This window comes from Acomys minous (genome assembly GCF_964271855.1).
Source record: "Acomys minous genome assembly, chromosome: 11".
Lineage (NCBI taxonomy): Eukaryota > Metazoa > Chordata > Mammalia > Rodentia > Muridae > Acomys > Acomys minous.
The window spans coordinates 96222869-96235546 of NC_140492.1; the positions used below are offsets into that span (position 1 = coordinate 96222869).

Genomic DNA, 12678 nt, shown 5'->3' on the forward strand with positions numbered 1-12678 from the left:
GCCTTCATTTATTTGTGTGTGTGTGTGTGTGTGTGTGTGTGTGTGTGTGTCAGGGAGTGGCCCTGTGCCACAGCATCTGTGTAACTCAGAGGACAACCTGTGGGACTTGGTGCCCTCCTTCCACCTTGTGGGTCCCAGGGATTGAACTCAGGTTGTCACATTCCTTTGCAAGCTTATTGTGCGACCCTGGGGGCATGCTTTGGAGGCTCAGGGGACAAGGCTTCCTAAGTTACCACGTTTGTTAGGTCTAGGTCCTTGGGAAAGTTATCCACTCCCCCTGAGCCACAGCCTCCTCGTTTCTGAGAGAGGTGTCATGCCTTGTAAGATTGTGCCTAAGCAATGATCTGTCATTGGGCATTGTTAGCAGCCCAGTCCCGGGGTGGTAGCCTGTGAGCAAGTGAGAGATAAGTGAGCGAGCCATTGCGGTGAGTAAGCGATTGCGCGGAGGTTTGTTGGCATAGATGTGGGGAGATAAGAGAGGTTTGTCTCTCGTCCTACAGGCACGGAGCGAACGGCCCCTGGGAGGTGGCTGCACTTGAACAAGATTTGGAGGCCCCTGTGGGGATTAGCAGGCAAAGAAAGGGGGGAAGGGCAGTCTAGGCAGCAAGACGCTAGGGATCCGGTAAAGTTCCTTCTGGAGGCGGGAAGAAGGGGGTGGGGCCCTGGAGAAAAGTAAAGCAGGCTTTTAAGAAAGGGAAGCCTTCTCCGACCTGGACTTGGAGCGGGCCTTTGACTTGGCAAGGCTTTTGCTGGAGAGGGTGTCGGGTTCTGTTGTAAGGAGTTCAGCTCGAGCCAAGAATGGTTCCCACCCGGGCTCCCTGTGGTGGAATTTAACTAAGTCCACTCCCTGGAAGCCCACCTGCTGGCTTGGCAGTGGCCCCGAATTCTGCTCTTAGAGGGAAACCATCCCATTCCTTTCTAACCCGGAACATGAAACAATTGAGAAAAGCACTGCACATCCCGATAGCAGGGAACACAAGATGTAATAAGGTGTATAATTGGGTCTAAAGAATTTACTTGTATCCAGTATATTAGGAGCTTTTTACTGTGTTCAGAGGACATTTTAGCGGATGCAGTTCTTTTCATCATTCAAAGGTCCTTGTGAAGTGAGTGATCGGCCCCAATTTACAGGCAAGGATGCTGAGATCTGCAGGAGTCTACATTTGTTCCTTTTAAAGATTCTGTGTGTGTGTGTGTGTGTGTGTGTGTGTGTGTGTGTGTGTGTGTGTGTGTCTGTACGTGTATGGGTGTGAATGTGCACACATGCATGCAGATGCCCAGAGAGGCCAGAAGATAGTGTTTGATCCTTTGGAGCTGGAGTTAATGACTGTTGTGAGCTGCCTGACATGGGTGTTGAGCACTGAACTTGGATCCCCCGCCCCATCCATATCAGAAAATGAGCTGGTAAACTGGGCAGTGATGGTGCACGCCTTTAATCTCAGCACTTGGGAGAGGCCAGCCTCGGCTATAAAGTGAGTTCCAGGATAGCCAGAGAGACCCTGTCTTGAAAAACAACAACAAAACAAAAAGAAAAAGAAAAAAATAAAATGAGCTGGTTCTTCTGATATGGGTGGGGTGGGTGTAAGAAAATTACTGTAGGTAATTATTTCACATTATTTTATATTCTGAGCTGAATAACTATTTGATATTTTATATGTGATAACTTTTCCTCATTTCTTTACTGAGTGGGCAAAAAAAAAAAAAAGGAAATAAAAAGAAAAGGAAAGGGCACGACTGCTCCTAGCTCTGGTGGAAGAAAAAGTTTACAATAGATATGAGGGAGACATAGCCAGAGGCAGACACATCTGGTAGAGTCCAGAGCGGCCATGTCCCTGAACCGTGTAGGGAGATGGGGAGGGGCAGGGAGAGAGGGGAGCCAAGTACAGCAGCCAGGAGGCCAAAGGGAAGGGCAGGTAACCAAAATGTCTCCATTATATAGGGAAGAGCCTCTGGGGGTAGGGTGGGGGAGGGCACCCCAGCCCCTGGGATGGAGAGTTCAGGGTAGAGGGTGGGGTATGCCAGCCATACCCTGTAACAGGTAGGGACTGAGGGATGCTGGGAGAGCCTGGAGGAAGGGTCCACACTGATATGTTAAATAGACACCTCAGCTACTTGTCCCAGGTTTGAGACTTAACATTTACCCCTTTCAATTATGTTTCTTTTTTTTTTTTTTAGGTTAAAAATGTGTCTGCAGGCACACAAGACTTGCCTCCACCCCCATCCGACTATGCGGAGAGAGTTGACAGTCCGATGGCCTACTCCTCCAATGGCAAAGTGAATGGCAAGCAGTCCTACCCAGAGTCTGTCTATAAGTCAACGCCTCTGTACGTAGCACCTTAATTTGGTAAAATTTATCTAAATATGAGCATTAGCCTATTGTTTTGTGGTACCCTCCCTTACACATGCTGCTGGTCTAAAGGCCTAGAAGGGGCAGCGCCATTGTCCTTTAAAAAACATGTCAGTGCCCATAAAAGCTCCACATCCTCCTTCCCTGCTGCAGTTCTCTTTGCTTTGTTGGCCCAGACTAAGTGGCAGTTGGGAAAGCAGTGTGAAGAGGATGAGCCAGATCCCCCTTCACTGCTAATTGTACTGAATGGCAAAGCGTGCGGCTTTTTACTAGGAGTGGGGTTCAGTGTGCTGTGCTCCTCACCATTTCCAATTTTGGAAATGAGTATGGAAATTAACTGAGCAGAGGCATGTATGCTGCCTAGTTCTCCTGTAGCCTGTTGTTATTGGGTCCCATAAACAGACAGGAAAGGTTGAGTGTCGCTCGGCTCTACCCACATACATGTCTTTTAAACTAGAAAACAAGCTGGTGTGGTGGCACAATGCCTTCAATGCCAGCACTTAAGAGGCAGAAGCAGGTGGACCTCTGTGAGTTCGAGGCCAGCCCGGTCTACAAAGTAAGTTCAGGACAACAAGGGCTACACACGGAGAAACCCTGTCTCAAACAAACAAACAAACACAAAATAAACTAGAAAACACTGTTTGAAATCTAGAATTTTGGTTATTCGTTTGCTGTTCACCGTTTAACAAAATACTCAAGGCAGGCTGACTTTCTAAACCTCCCAGGTGTGGAGGTAAGGACACAGACCTCTGCTTAGCTCTGGTGAGGGCATCATGGTGGTGACACCACAATGGCAGGGACATGTTTGTGGAGGAAGGCTCACATCTTAGAACTAACTGGAAGCTAGACAGGAAGCCACAGGTTGAGAAACACCTTAATCCTCTTGAAGGGAACCTCTCTCAGTGACCTTAAAAACCTCCCAGTAGGCTCCGCTGCTTAAAGGTCATCGTGTACCCAACCTCACTATGGTAAAGAGACATTGGGACCATGTCCAGACCATAGCATCAGCTCATTTGTGCTTTCCACATTGCTATAGTGTGTGGAACGTCACAGTTAATGTGTGCCATTTCCCCATCACACTCACCCAATTCTGTCCTGACGTAGCTAATAATTTAATGTATATCACCATCTATTAGTTTAATCCTAAAAAAAAAAATTTATTCTAGGATTTATGAGAGGAAAAGACCAAAATCCATTGTATGAAATTCCCAAAGAATTAATTCTTTACTCAGATTTTTAAAAAGATTTATTTTATTTTAAATTACCTGTGTGTGGGTTTGTATCCATGAGGGCAGGTGCCTGTGGAGTTCAGAAAGGGTCGAATCTCCTGGGGCTGGAGTTACAGATGGTGATGTGGGCACTGGAAACTTGACTCGGGCCTTCTGGAAGAGCGATGTGTACTCTTAACCTCAGAGGTGTCTCTCCAGCCCTGGGTATTGCTTCTTCTCCTTCATTGATAGGGTGTCATCAGAAAAGGAAGTTTCCAGTAAATCTGGTTTCAGTCCTGTATCGTCTTGAACACCAGTACAATGCTGAGCTAAGTATTCCCAGGAGTACAACTGCATATTCTCGTAGATCTTGTCAAACAGAGCTGGGCAAAATGCAAAAGAGTTTCTCTGAGAACACACCGGGAGCAGCTAAGACTACACAGAGAAACCCTGTCTCAAAAAAAAAAAAAAAAAAAAAAGAATGCTAAGGTTCTAACAATAGTGAGGACCAAGTGGCCCTAGAAAACAGTAATCCTGGGATATAAAGCATAGTGTCTAGATTCTGTAAATTGGAAGCAATAGAAACTGGGGTGGGGGTGAAGCAGAGGGTGGGGCCAGGGGGAGGGACGCTCCAGACACTTTTAATAGTTGGTTTGAACAGAAAGGCAGTCAGCTCAGAAAGTCTCTGCCCTTTTCTTTGTTCACTTCTGTTCTTACCGTTTACAGAGCAAACTAAAACTCTCTGTTACTCAGAAGTAGCGCACGCTTGTCCCAACCCTTACTTTTTTACTGCCGCGTTGTGCTTTGTTTCCACGCTCGTGGTAGGAGCATTATATGCAATTTAGCGTCCGATGCAACATGCCATGATTATATTAGAAACATAAAGAGGTGTTATGGCAAGCCGTCTGTTCATCCTACATGCCTTTTGGTTCAACGCAGAAAGAATTAAAAGAATGCTTAATAAATTCCTTCCTCTGAAGGGTGGGGGTTCAGACTGAAGAGTGGGGGTTCAGACTGTGCAGCCCACTCACCCAAGGACATGATGATTCTTCTGCTTTAACCCCTTGCCTTCTGGGATGACAGGCATTTGTTACGACACTCAAAACCACAAAACAGTTGAGTTTAAAATTTGTAGTTTTTCCCTTTTTGTTTTGTTTTGTTTTTTTTTTGAGACAGAGTTTCCCTAGGTAGCCCTGGCTACCCTGGAACTCTCTTTTAGACTAGGAATTCACAGAGATCCACCTGCCTCTGCCTCCCAAGTGCTGGGATTAAAGGCATACCCTACCACGCTTGGCACATTCTGTAGTTTTTCTTTTTTCTTTGGTTTTTCGAGGCAGGGTTTCTCTGTGTAGCCTTGGCTGTCCTGGACTCACTTTGTATACCAGGCTGGCCCGAGTGCTGAGATTAAAGGTGTGTGTTACCATACCTGGTGAATTTTGTAGTTTTTCAAACTTTCATCCCGAAAGGATAATCTGTATATGGTAACATACAGTTAATGTTGCTGAGAGCCTTTCTCTGTTGGATAAGCCCCATTTTTGTCCCCACACAGCATCCCAGGCATGGAAGACCCCGTAGCAAAGAGCTGTGCACATTGTTTTCCTGATAAGTCTTTTGTAGAGTAAGTCTCTGACACAGGACAGACGAACACCTCTTATAGCTTAGGCTGAGCTTCCTAAACGGAAGTGCGAGGTCCATTTTACTTAAAGTTTAAACGTGAGCCTCCCCTCCCCCAGCCAGGACGTTAAAGCTGCTCATGTTTAGAGAGTTCTGAATTGGTGCCAAACTGAATGCAGGAAGCCAGGCGTGTGCTCAGTGTGCCAGATCAGCTCCTCGGATGAGTGCCCTTGAGTGTGGGCGTCTGTTAGTGCTCTTCTTGTTGCCAGGCAAGCTGATAGTGTATTAGTAGGTCTCTTAGCAGCGACCCCCATTTCTTCCACTAGGGTGCCGGAAGTGGCTCAGGAGCTCCCATTGACCTCGCCTGTGGATGACTTCAGGCAGCCTCGGTACAGCAGCAGTGGTAACCTAGAGACACCTTCCAAAAGGGCTCCCACGAAGGGAAGAGCAGGCAAATCGAGGAGACCAGACCCGGACCACTATGAAACCGACTACACGACAGGAGGCGAGTCCTGCGACGAGCTGGAGGAAGACTGGGTCAGGTAAGGCTTTCTCCTCTCCTGGAGCATCCTAAGTATTGCGGTTTTTCATCATGGTTGACAGGCCATGGTTTGAGGTTGTTGTCTTGGAAACTGGGGGTCCTGTTGCCATCTTATTTTTTCTGCCCTCCAGGCCTGGAGGCAGTTTTAGGGTGGCGTTTTTTTGTTTGATGCCCTTTTATCAAAGAGAAGTGGAGGGCCTGTTTGGCTGTGACCAGGTCTCCCTCACACACACTGCTCCCGGAAATGGCTCTTCTGCCAATAGACACTCAAGGATGGCTTTCAGAGAAATAAAAAAGGAGGCTTGGGAATTGTGTTGGACTGATTATAAAATTTCCAAGAGATACAGCACAGACTACCTTTTGGCAACTACTTTCAAGTTACACTTTCATGGTAAGCCCAGAGTTTCCTTTAAATTTTAATCGGAAGAACTCTGGCAACAGTTTTGGTACCAGTTTTGTTACACGGCAGTAACAGTGTAGCGTTGGACCAAGGTTATGGTTAATGTGTCTGTGTCAGTGGCTGGCTTCCTAAGGCCAAGTCCACCACCATCACCAAATATAGAGGTGTGAGGCATGCTAGGCATTCCCACACTAGGATAGACACCAGATTTTTTTTTTTTTAAAGACAAGGTCTCTCTGTGTAGCCCTGGCTGTCTTGGAACTAACTCTGTAGGACCAGGCTGGCCTCTGAACTCACAGAGATCCACCTGCCTCCAGCCTCCCTAGTGCTGGGATTAAAGGTGTATGCCACCACTTCCAGCTCTAAAGATTTTTTTTTTCTTTCTGTAAAATAAAGGCATTTTGGCTGGAAAGATGGCTCAGTGGTTAAGAGTGCTGCCTGCTCTTCCAAAGGTCCTGAGTTCAATTCCCAGCAACCACATGGTGGTTCACAACCATCTATAATGAGATCTGGTGCCCTCTTCTGGCATACAGGTGTATATGCAGGCAGAATGCTGTATACATAATAATAAATAAATAAATCTTTAAAATATAAAGGCATTTTATTGATAGTCAGAGAGAAAATTTAAGTCTCATCTTCCACAGATCTTCATCTTCCTGTGAAATAATTTCAAGAATTTTTCCCAGTGGATGTTTTGGTGTGTCAGCTTCATATGCACGGACTAGCTGGTACACTCAGAGATACAGGATCCAGTTAGAGATTGTTTATTACAGTTTCCTTATTTGGGGTGGGGCACTACGGGGGGGGGGGGAGGAGAGAGAGAGAGAGTGAGTATAGGTCAGAGGACAATTCGAGGGAGTTAGCATCAGTCACTTCTCTCTTTACACCATATAGGTCCTGAAGATCAAATTCGTGTCCCTATGTTTGGTGGCCTCAGAGTTCCAGCATTAGTTCATCATACTTTCATGACTTGCCAGATTATTTACGCAATGAACATGTTTTTATAGATGTGCGCTTTTTTTTTTTTTAAATGCCAGAGATGGAACCTAGGGTGTTACAAACACTGAGCACGCACTTTAGAGCTGAGCAACGCCTCCAGCCCCTGTGTGTACATTTTTAATGCATACTTTCAGAATGAAAGAACAAGATAAGCTCTTTTCACTTGGGACTAGTAAGACAAAATAAATAAAGAAGCTGGGCTCAAGATGGTAGGTGGTAGCAGGAAGCAGCCACTCCCAGCCAGCTGTTCTGAGGCAATCAAAACAGGCTTTGTGTTCCAGCATTTGTTTTGTTTTAGATTTTAAACACGAGTGTTCATTACTCTATAATACCATTGGCATTCTTATTAGTGGAAACCTTAAATTTAATGACTTTAGATTTTATTTGTGAAATATGAGGAATATTTATGTGAAATGAATGTTAATATAAGAAGTGAAATCATTTGTGTGTGTGTGTGTGTGTGAGTGTTAGTAGGATTTGAACCCAGATCCCCTTAGGTAGTGTAGGAAAATGGTCTGCCACTGAGCTGTGTCTTTGGGTCTAATGTCATTCCAAGGAGCTTGTCCAGAAGTTTTAGCAAGGGAACACAGCTATGTGACCAAGTGATGCTCTCCTTTGCGGAGGGACATTCTTCTTGACAAGCCTGTGGCTCTGGGAGGGATGTGTTTGGAATGGTGAGGGAAGAAGGTAATATCCACATAGTCAGCCACTTCAGGCTAAGCACATCTGCAGTTAATAGGATGACATGTTATAGGCAGATCAACCTTGCATTTTATGTGATAGTTCTCAGTAGAAATTAATCGCATCCTACCTCTGTCTCCATACAACAGAAAACAAGAGAATATGGCTTTATCCTCCTTTCCAGTATGCCAATGTTGAGGGAAACCGCTGCCTTTTTATTTTATTTTATTTTTAGTTTTTTTGAGGCAGGGTTTTTCTGTGTAGCTTTGGCTGTCCTAGAGTCACTTTGTAGACCAGGCTGGCCTCGAACTCACAGTGATCGGCCTGCCTCTGCCTCCCGAGTGCTGGGATTAGAGGTATGCACTACCACTGCCGTTTTATATGCACAAAGGGTACCTGTATAATCATTTTCTCTTCCTATTCTCAGGGAATATCCACCTATCACGTCAGATCAACAAAGACAAGTCTACAAGAGAAGTTTTGACACAGGCCTACAGGAGTACAAGACTTTACAAGCTGAACTGGACGAGGTTAATAAAGAGCTCTCTCGTCTAGACAGAGAATTGGATGACTACAGGGAAGAAAGTGAAGAGTACATGGTAAGACCTAATTTACTTCATCTGTTTTTCAGTTGTGTGTGTGTGTGTGTGTGTGTGTGTGTGTGTGTGTGTGTGTGTGTTTGAGACAGGGTTTGTCTGTGTAGCCTTGGCTATCCTGGACTCACTTTGTAGACCAGGCTAGCCTCGAACTCACAGTGATCCACCTGCCCCTGCCTCCTGAGTGCTAGGGTTACATGCCTGCACCACCACACCCGGTTCTTGTGTTTTGTTTTTTAAGACAAGGTCTCATACACCTCAGCATGACCTTGCACTCACTGTATACCCGAGGAGGACGTTGAATTCTGACACTTTTGCCTCCACCTCCCAAGTATTGGGATTTTAGCCATGGGCCACTTTGTCTGGCTTCATACCTCCTAAATGTTGGGATTATAGGCATGTGACACCATGCCTCATTTTAAAACACACACACACACACACACACACACACACACACACACACACACACACAGCAATAATCTAGATATATAAATGTATCCTTTCTTATTTGAAAGAAAATAGCCACATTATTTTTTCTACTTATAAATACAATTCTTTTTTATTGTAAAATCCTCAATTCAGAATTGGACACATAAAAGTATGTCCCTTGGGTCGGGCTTGGTGCCATACGCTTTTAGTCCCAGCACTTGGGAGGCAGGACCAGGACCTCTGTCAGTCTGAAGCCATTCTAGACTACATACTAAGTTCTAGGCTAGCCAGGGCTACATCGGGGGTGGGGGGGAGGAGGTATAAGGAATTTTCTCCCCCTTAAATTTCTACCACATACCCTAGAACAACTTTGTTACTAACAGAGTGCCAGGAGTGGAGGAAGGCAGACACAGCCTTCAATAACGACTTGTTTTGACCAGTTAAGAGTACTGGTTTGAGCCGGGTGTGGTGGCGCACGCCTATAATCCCAGCACTCGGGAGGCAGAGGCAGGTGGATCGCTGTAAGTTCGAGGCCAGCCTGGTCTACAAAGCGAGTCCAGGACAGCCAAGGCTACACAGAGAGAGACCCTGTCTCGAAAAACCAAAAAAAAAAAAAGTACTGGTTTGTCTTCCAGAGGACTGGGGTTCAATTCCTAGCACCCATTTGGCAGCTCATGACCAGCCATAACCCCAGTTCCAGGGTTTCTGATACTCTTCCAGCTGACATACAGACCAGGCGTAAGTGATGTGTGGACTTCTTAGCACAGGTAAAGCACTGGTACACGTAGTAGTCCACGGGTTGTCCAAGTTAATCCCAGCACTGGGGAAGCAGAGGCAGGCGCATCTCTGGGAGTTCAAGGCCAACCTGGTCTACAAAGTGAGTTCCAGGGCAGCCAGGGTTGTTTCACAGAGAATGCCTGTGTTGAAAAACAAAGCGAAAGAAAGAAAGAAACAAACAAAAAAAAAAGGAAAAAAGAAAGAAAGACAGAAAGAAAGAAAGAAAGAAAACTGTTAGGGTTCGGGTAATCTGCTGAAGAAAGACCCCAAGGCAGTATACAAACACAAGGAGTGTTTTTATTTTAGCATGCTAGGAACGCCTCTCTCCGCTAGAGGGCGACCCCGAAATGAGCACGCAGGCTCAATTTATAGACAGTTGGAGGGGCTTGTGAGTCAGAGTGTACAAGGGGATTCAACCAAACCAAGCGCTGTTTGGTTATTGGGAACTTTTTGAGTCACTGATGTTTTGGCTCTTCCTCAGGAGTTGGCCTTTAATTTGATTGGACGGGGCCAGCTGTGTTCTTTACCAAAAGGCCATAAAGTAATGAAAACATGGTATATAGTCATTTTGTTCTATAAGCTGATTGGCTGCCCATGAGCTGTTTATAACCTGTGGATTTCCTGGATTGTTAGAAACTTGACCTAGTTAAGCAGAGTAAAAACCTGAAGCCTGTCATGGAGTTGGACTAGTTAAATAAACTGGTGTGTGTGTGTGTGTGTGTGTGTGTGTGTGTGTGTGTGTGTGTAGGGTCTGGGGTCTTTAGGGGAGGCCCCCATAAAAGCATCATTAGACACTCAAAGCATTTACCAAAAATTTATTGGGAAGTTCCTTTAAAGCCTGCCACCTAGAGTTCCTTAAACAGTCCCAGGGCAAAGCAGAGCGTCCCCTTGAGTTAGGCTTTCAAGTAGAAGAACAGATAACAGCAGGAAGGTGAGCGACATCGTCAAATTGGGGGCTTGCAAGCAGCCAGCAGACGCTGACTGGGGAGGTCTCCTTCAGGCTGTGGTTTCCAGCTGCGCTTTTTCTTCACCCATGAGCTTCCTACAGCTGAACTTCAGCCTCTGCTGCCCACTGCCGACACTTTTCTATCTTGAGGTAAACAGTAGTAGCCTCTGTTTGGAATGGGCTCTAGTAGTTATCAAAGACACAGCACTGTGGCTCCAACTCTTGGGTCTTTTCTTCCCTCCCTGCCAGATACAAGGCAGGTGAGTGAGTGAGTCCACTCCCAGGGAAGGGGTTTTGGGGTACCCTGGACACCAACACGCTTGAGTCTGAAGGGGATAAAGGGGATGCACACTTCTTCTTCCACAGCCAGCTTCTCAGTGAGCTCAAACAGCACGTGACAGTTTACCAGTATGATGCATGCTGCCGTGGCTCAGATTGTTTGCGTTTGAGCACAGGGATGGCTTTGCTTGTTTCCTTTACCTTCGTCCCGTGGGGTCACTTCTGTGTTTGAAAATTATGAGACCAGGTCTCATATGTTGCTGTGTTGCTTGGGTGGACTTGATGTTGTCTCGCCCAGTGCTAATATTACAGGCGTGTCTTGTCACTCGTGGCCTCTGTCTCTGTCTCTCTGTCTCGCTCTCTCTTTCCTTCCTTCTTTCTTTTTTCCCTCTTTTGCAGATAGACAACGTGCTAGGCAAGCTCCAGCACTGCTTATTTCTTCTCCTTTACACAGAGTGGTTTGTGCGTATTGTTTTGTATCGATAATAAAGATCTACTTTCCGTGACCCAGGATCTGGCTCCACAGCATAGGCTGACCTCAAACCCCGCGGCCTTCTGCATGCTAGTGCTGGGATTTCAAGTTTGCGCCCTCGTGCTTGGCTTTTTAAAATGTTTAAGCATAAAAGTAGCCCTACCTAGCACTGTCAATTTTGTGATTGTGCCATAATTTGGTGAGGCAGATATGATGCTCTGGAAATGCAGTGATACCAACACGATACTGTCAAGCCTTTCAGTTTTGTACTCTTGTGTGCTTATGTGGTTAAAACAAATGCCAAAATATGAAACTGTTGATCCAGAGGGCACGCAGTTAAAACATTTCCGTTGCCCATCAAGATTGAACCAATTACAAGGTGGCTGGCTCATTGGACCGCCTTGGGTGTTAGTAAATAAACCCTGCCCAACACTTCATAGGCTTTGTTGGAGCTTCGTACCCACTGACTGCTTCTCAACCGTTTTTAGTCGAGACGATCTGCTTCTCGGTTTTGAAGAGTGAGATGCTAATGTGATGCTACTTGATTTATTTATTGTTTTATAGCTTCTATCTGATATTTTGGCGAGCTTTTCTCAATCCATTCAACACTTAATAACTAGCTTTTGTGTGTCTGATTATTTAGCAATGCTAAGGTTAGGAAGATAAAATCCTATGTCCCTCTCTGCGGAGAACTCAGATTCTAATCAGGACAGCGGCATCCGAACAGCTTAGACAGCATGTCTGACACTCCTCCCTTGTGTGTGGAGAGGACCATCTGAGTAAACGCCGAGAGGGTGTGAAGGCAGTCAGAGGCCTAGACAGTGTAGGGGAGGCTTCATTGAGCTGTGCCTGGTAAGAACTGCACAGAGTGAGACTGTGGCTTATGACGTACTGGAAGGCCACGGTCTCCATGACTGAGCCATTTTCCCAGACACAAAGAATACTGTTACTGGCCGGACGTGGTGGCGCACACCGTTAATCCCAGCACTCGGGAGGCAGAGCCAGGCGGATCACTGTGAGTTCGAGGCCAGCCTAGTCTACAGAGCTAGTCCAGGACAGCCAAGGCTACACAGAGAAACCCTGTCTCAAGGAGAAAGAAAAAAAAAATACTATTGCCGAGAAAGAAAACACTTCAATAAACATTTTCTTTTCTTTTCTAATCCATAGGCTGCTGCCGATGAATATAATAGACTAAAGCAAGTTAAGGGAGTAAGTATCCAATTTTAAGACTTTTATTTAATATTTGTAATGACTATTCCTTTCATGTGTATGTACACTAATTATAGAAAAAAAGCCCTGTCATTTACATATGAGCATTATAACTGAGAAGTGAGAACTTTAATTTTATTTGTTTATACTGATTTTCTAAACACTTTTTTGAGATAGGAT

The 12678-nt window shown here is 45.6% G+C and overlaps 1 protein-coding gene across 5 annotated transcripts in view; it reads left to right on the top strand.

Annotated features, from left to right (window-relative positions):
• The window catches only part of OCLN (occludin), a 46818-nt gene that overhangs the window by 30481 nt on the left and 3659 nt on the right, over window positions 1-12678 (top strand). For all 5 annotated transcript variants that reach the window (XM_084801352.1, XM_084801356.1, XM_084801353.1 and 2 more), the window contains 4 exons: window positions 2176-2324; window positions 5496-5711; window positions 8218-8389; window positions 12457-12498. In XM_084801352.1, the coding sequence (XP_084657478.1) occupies window positions 2176-2324; window positions 5496-5711; window positions 8218-8389; window positions 12457-12498 (579 nt within the window). The remainder of the gene's footprint in view (window positions 1-2175; window positions 2325-5495; window positions 5712-8217; window positions 8390-12456; window positions 12499-12678) is intronic.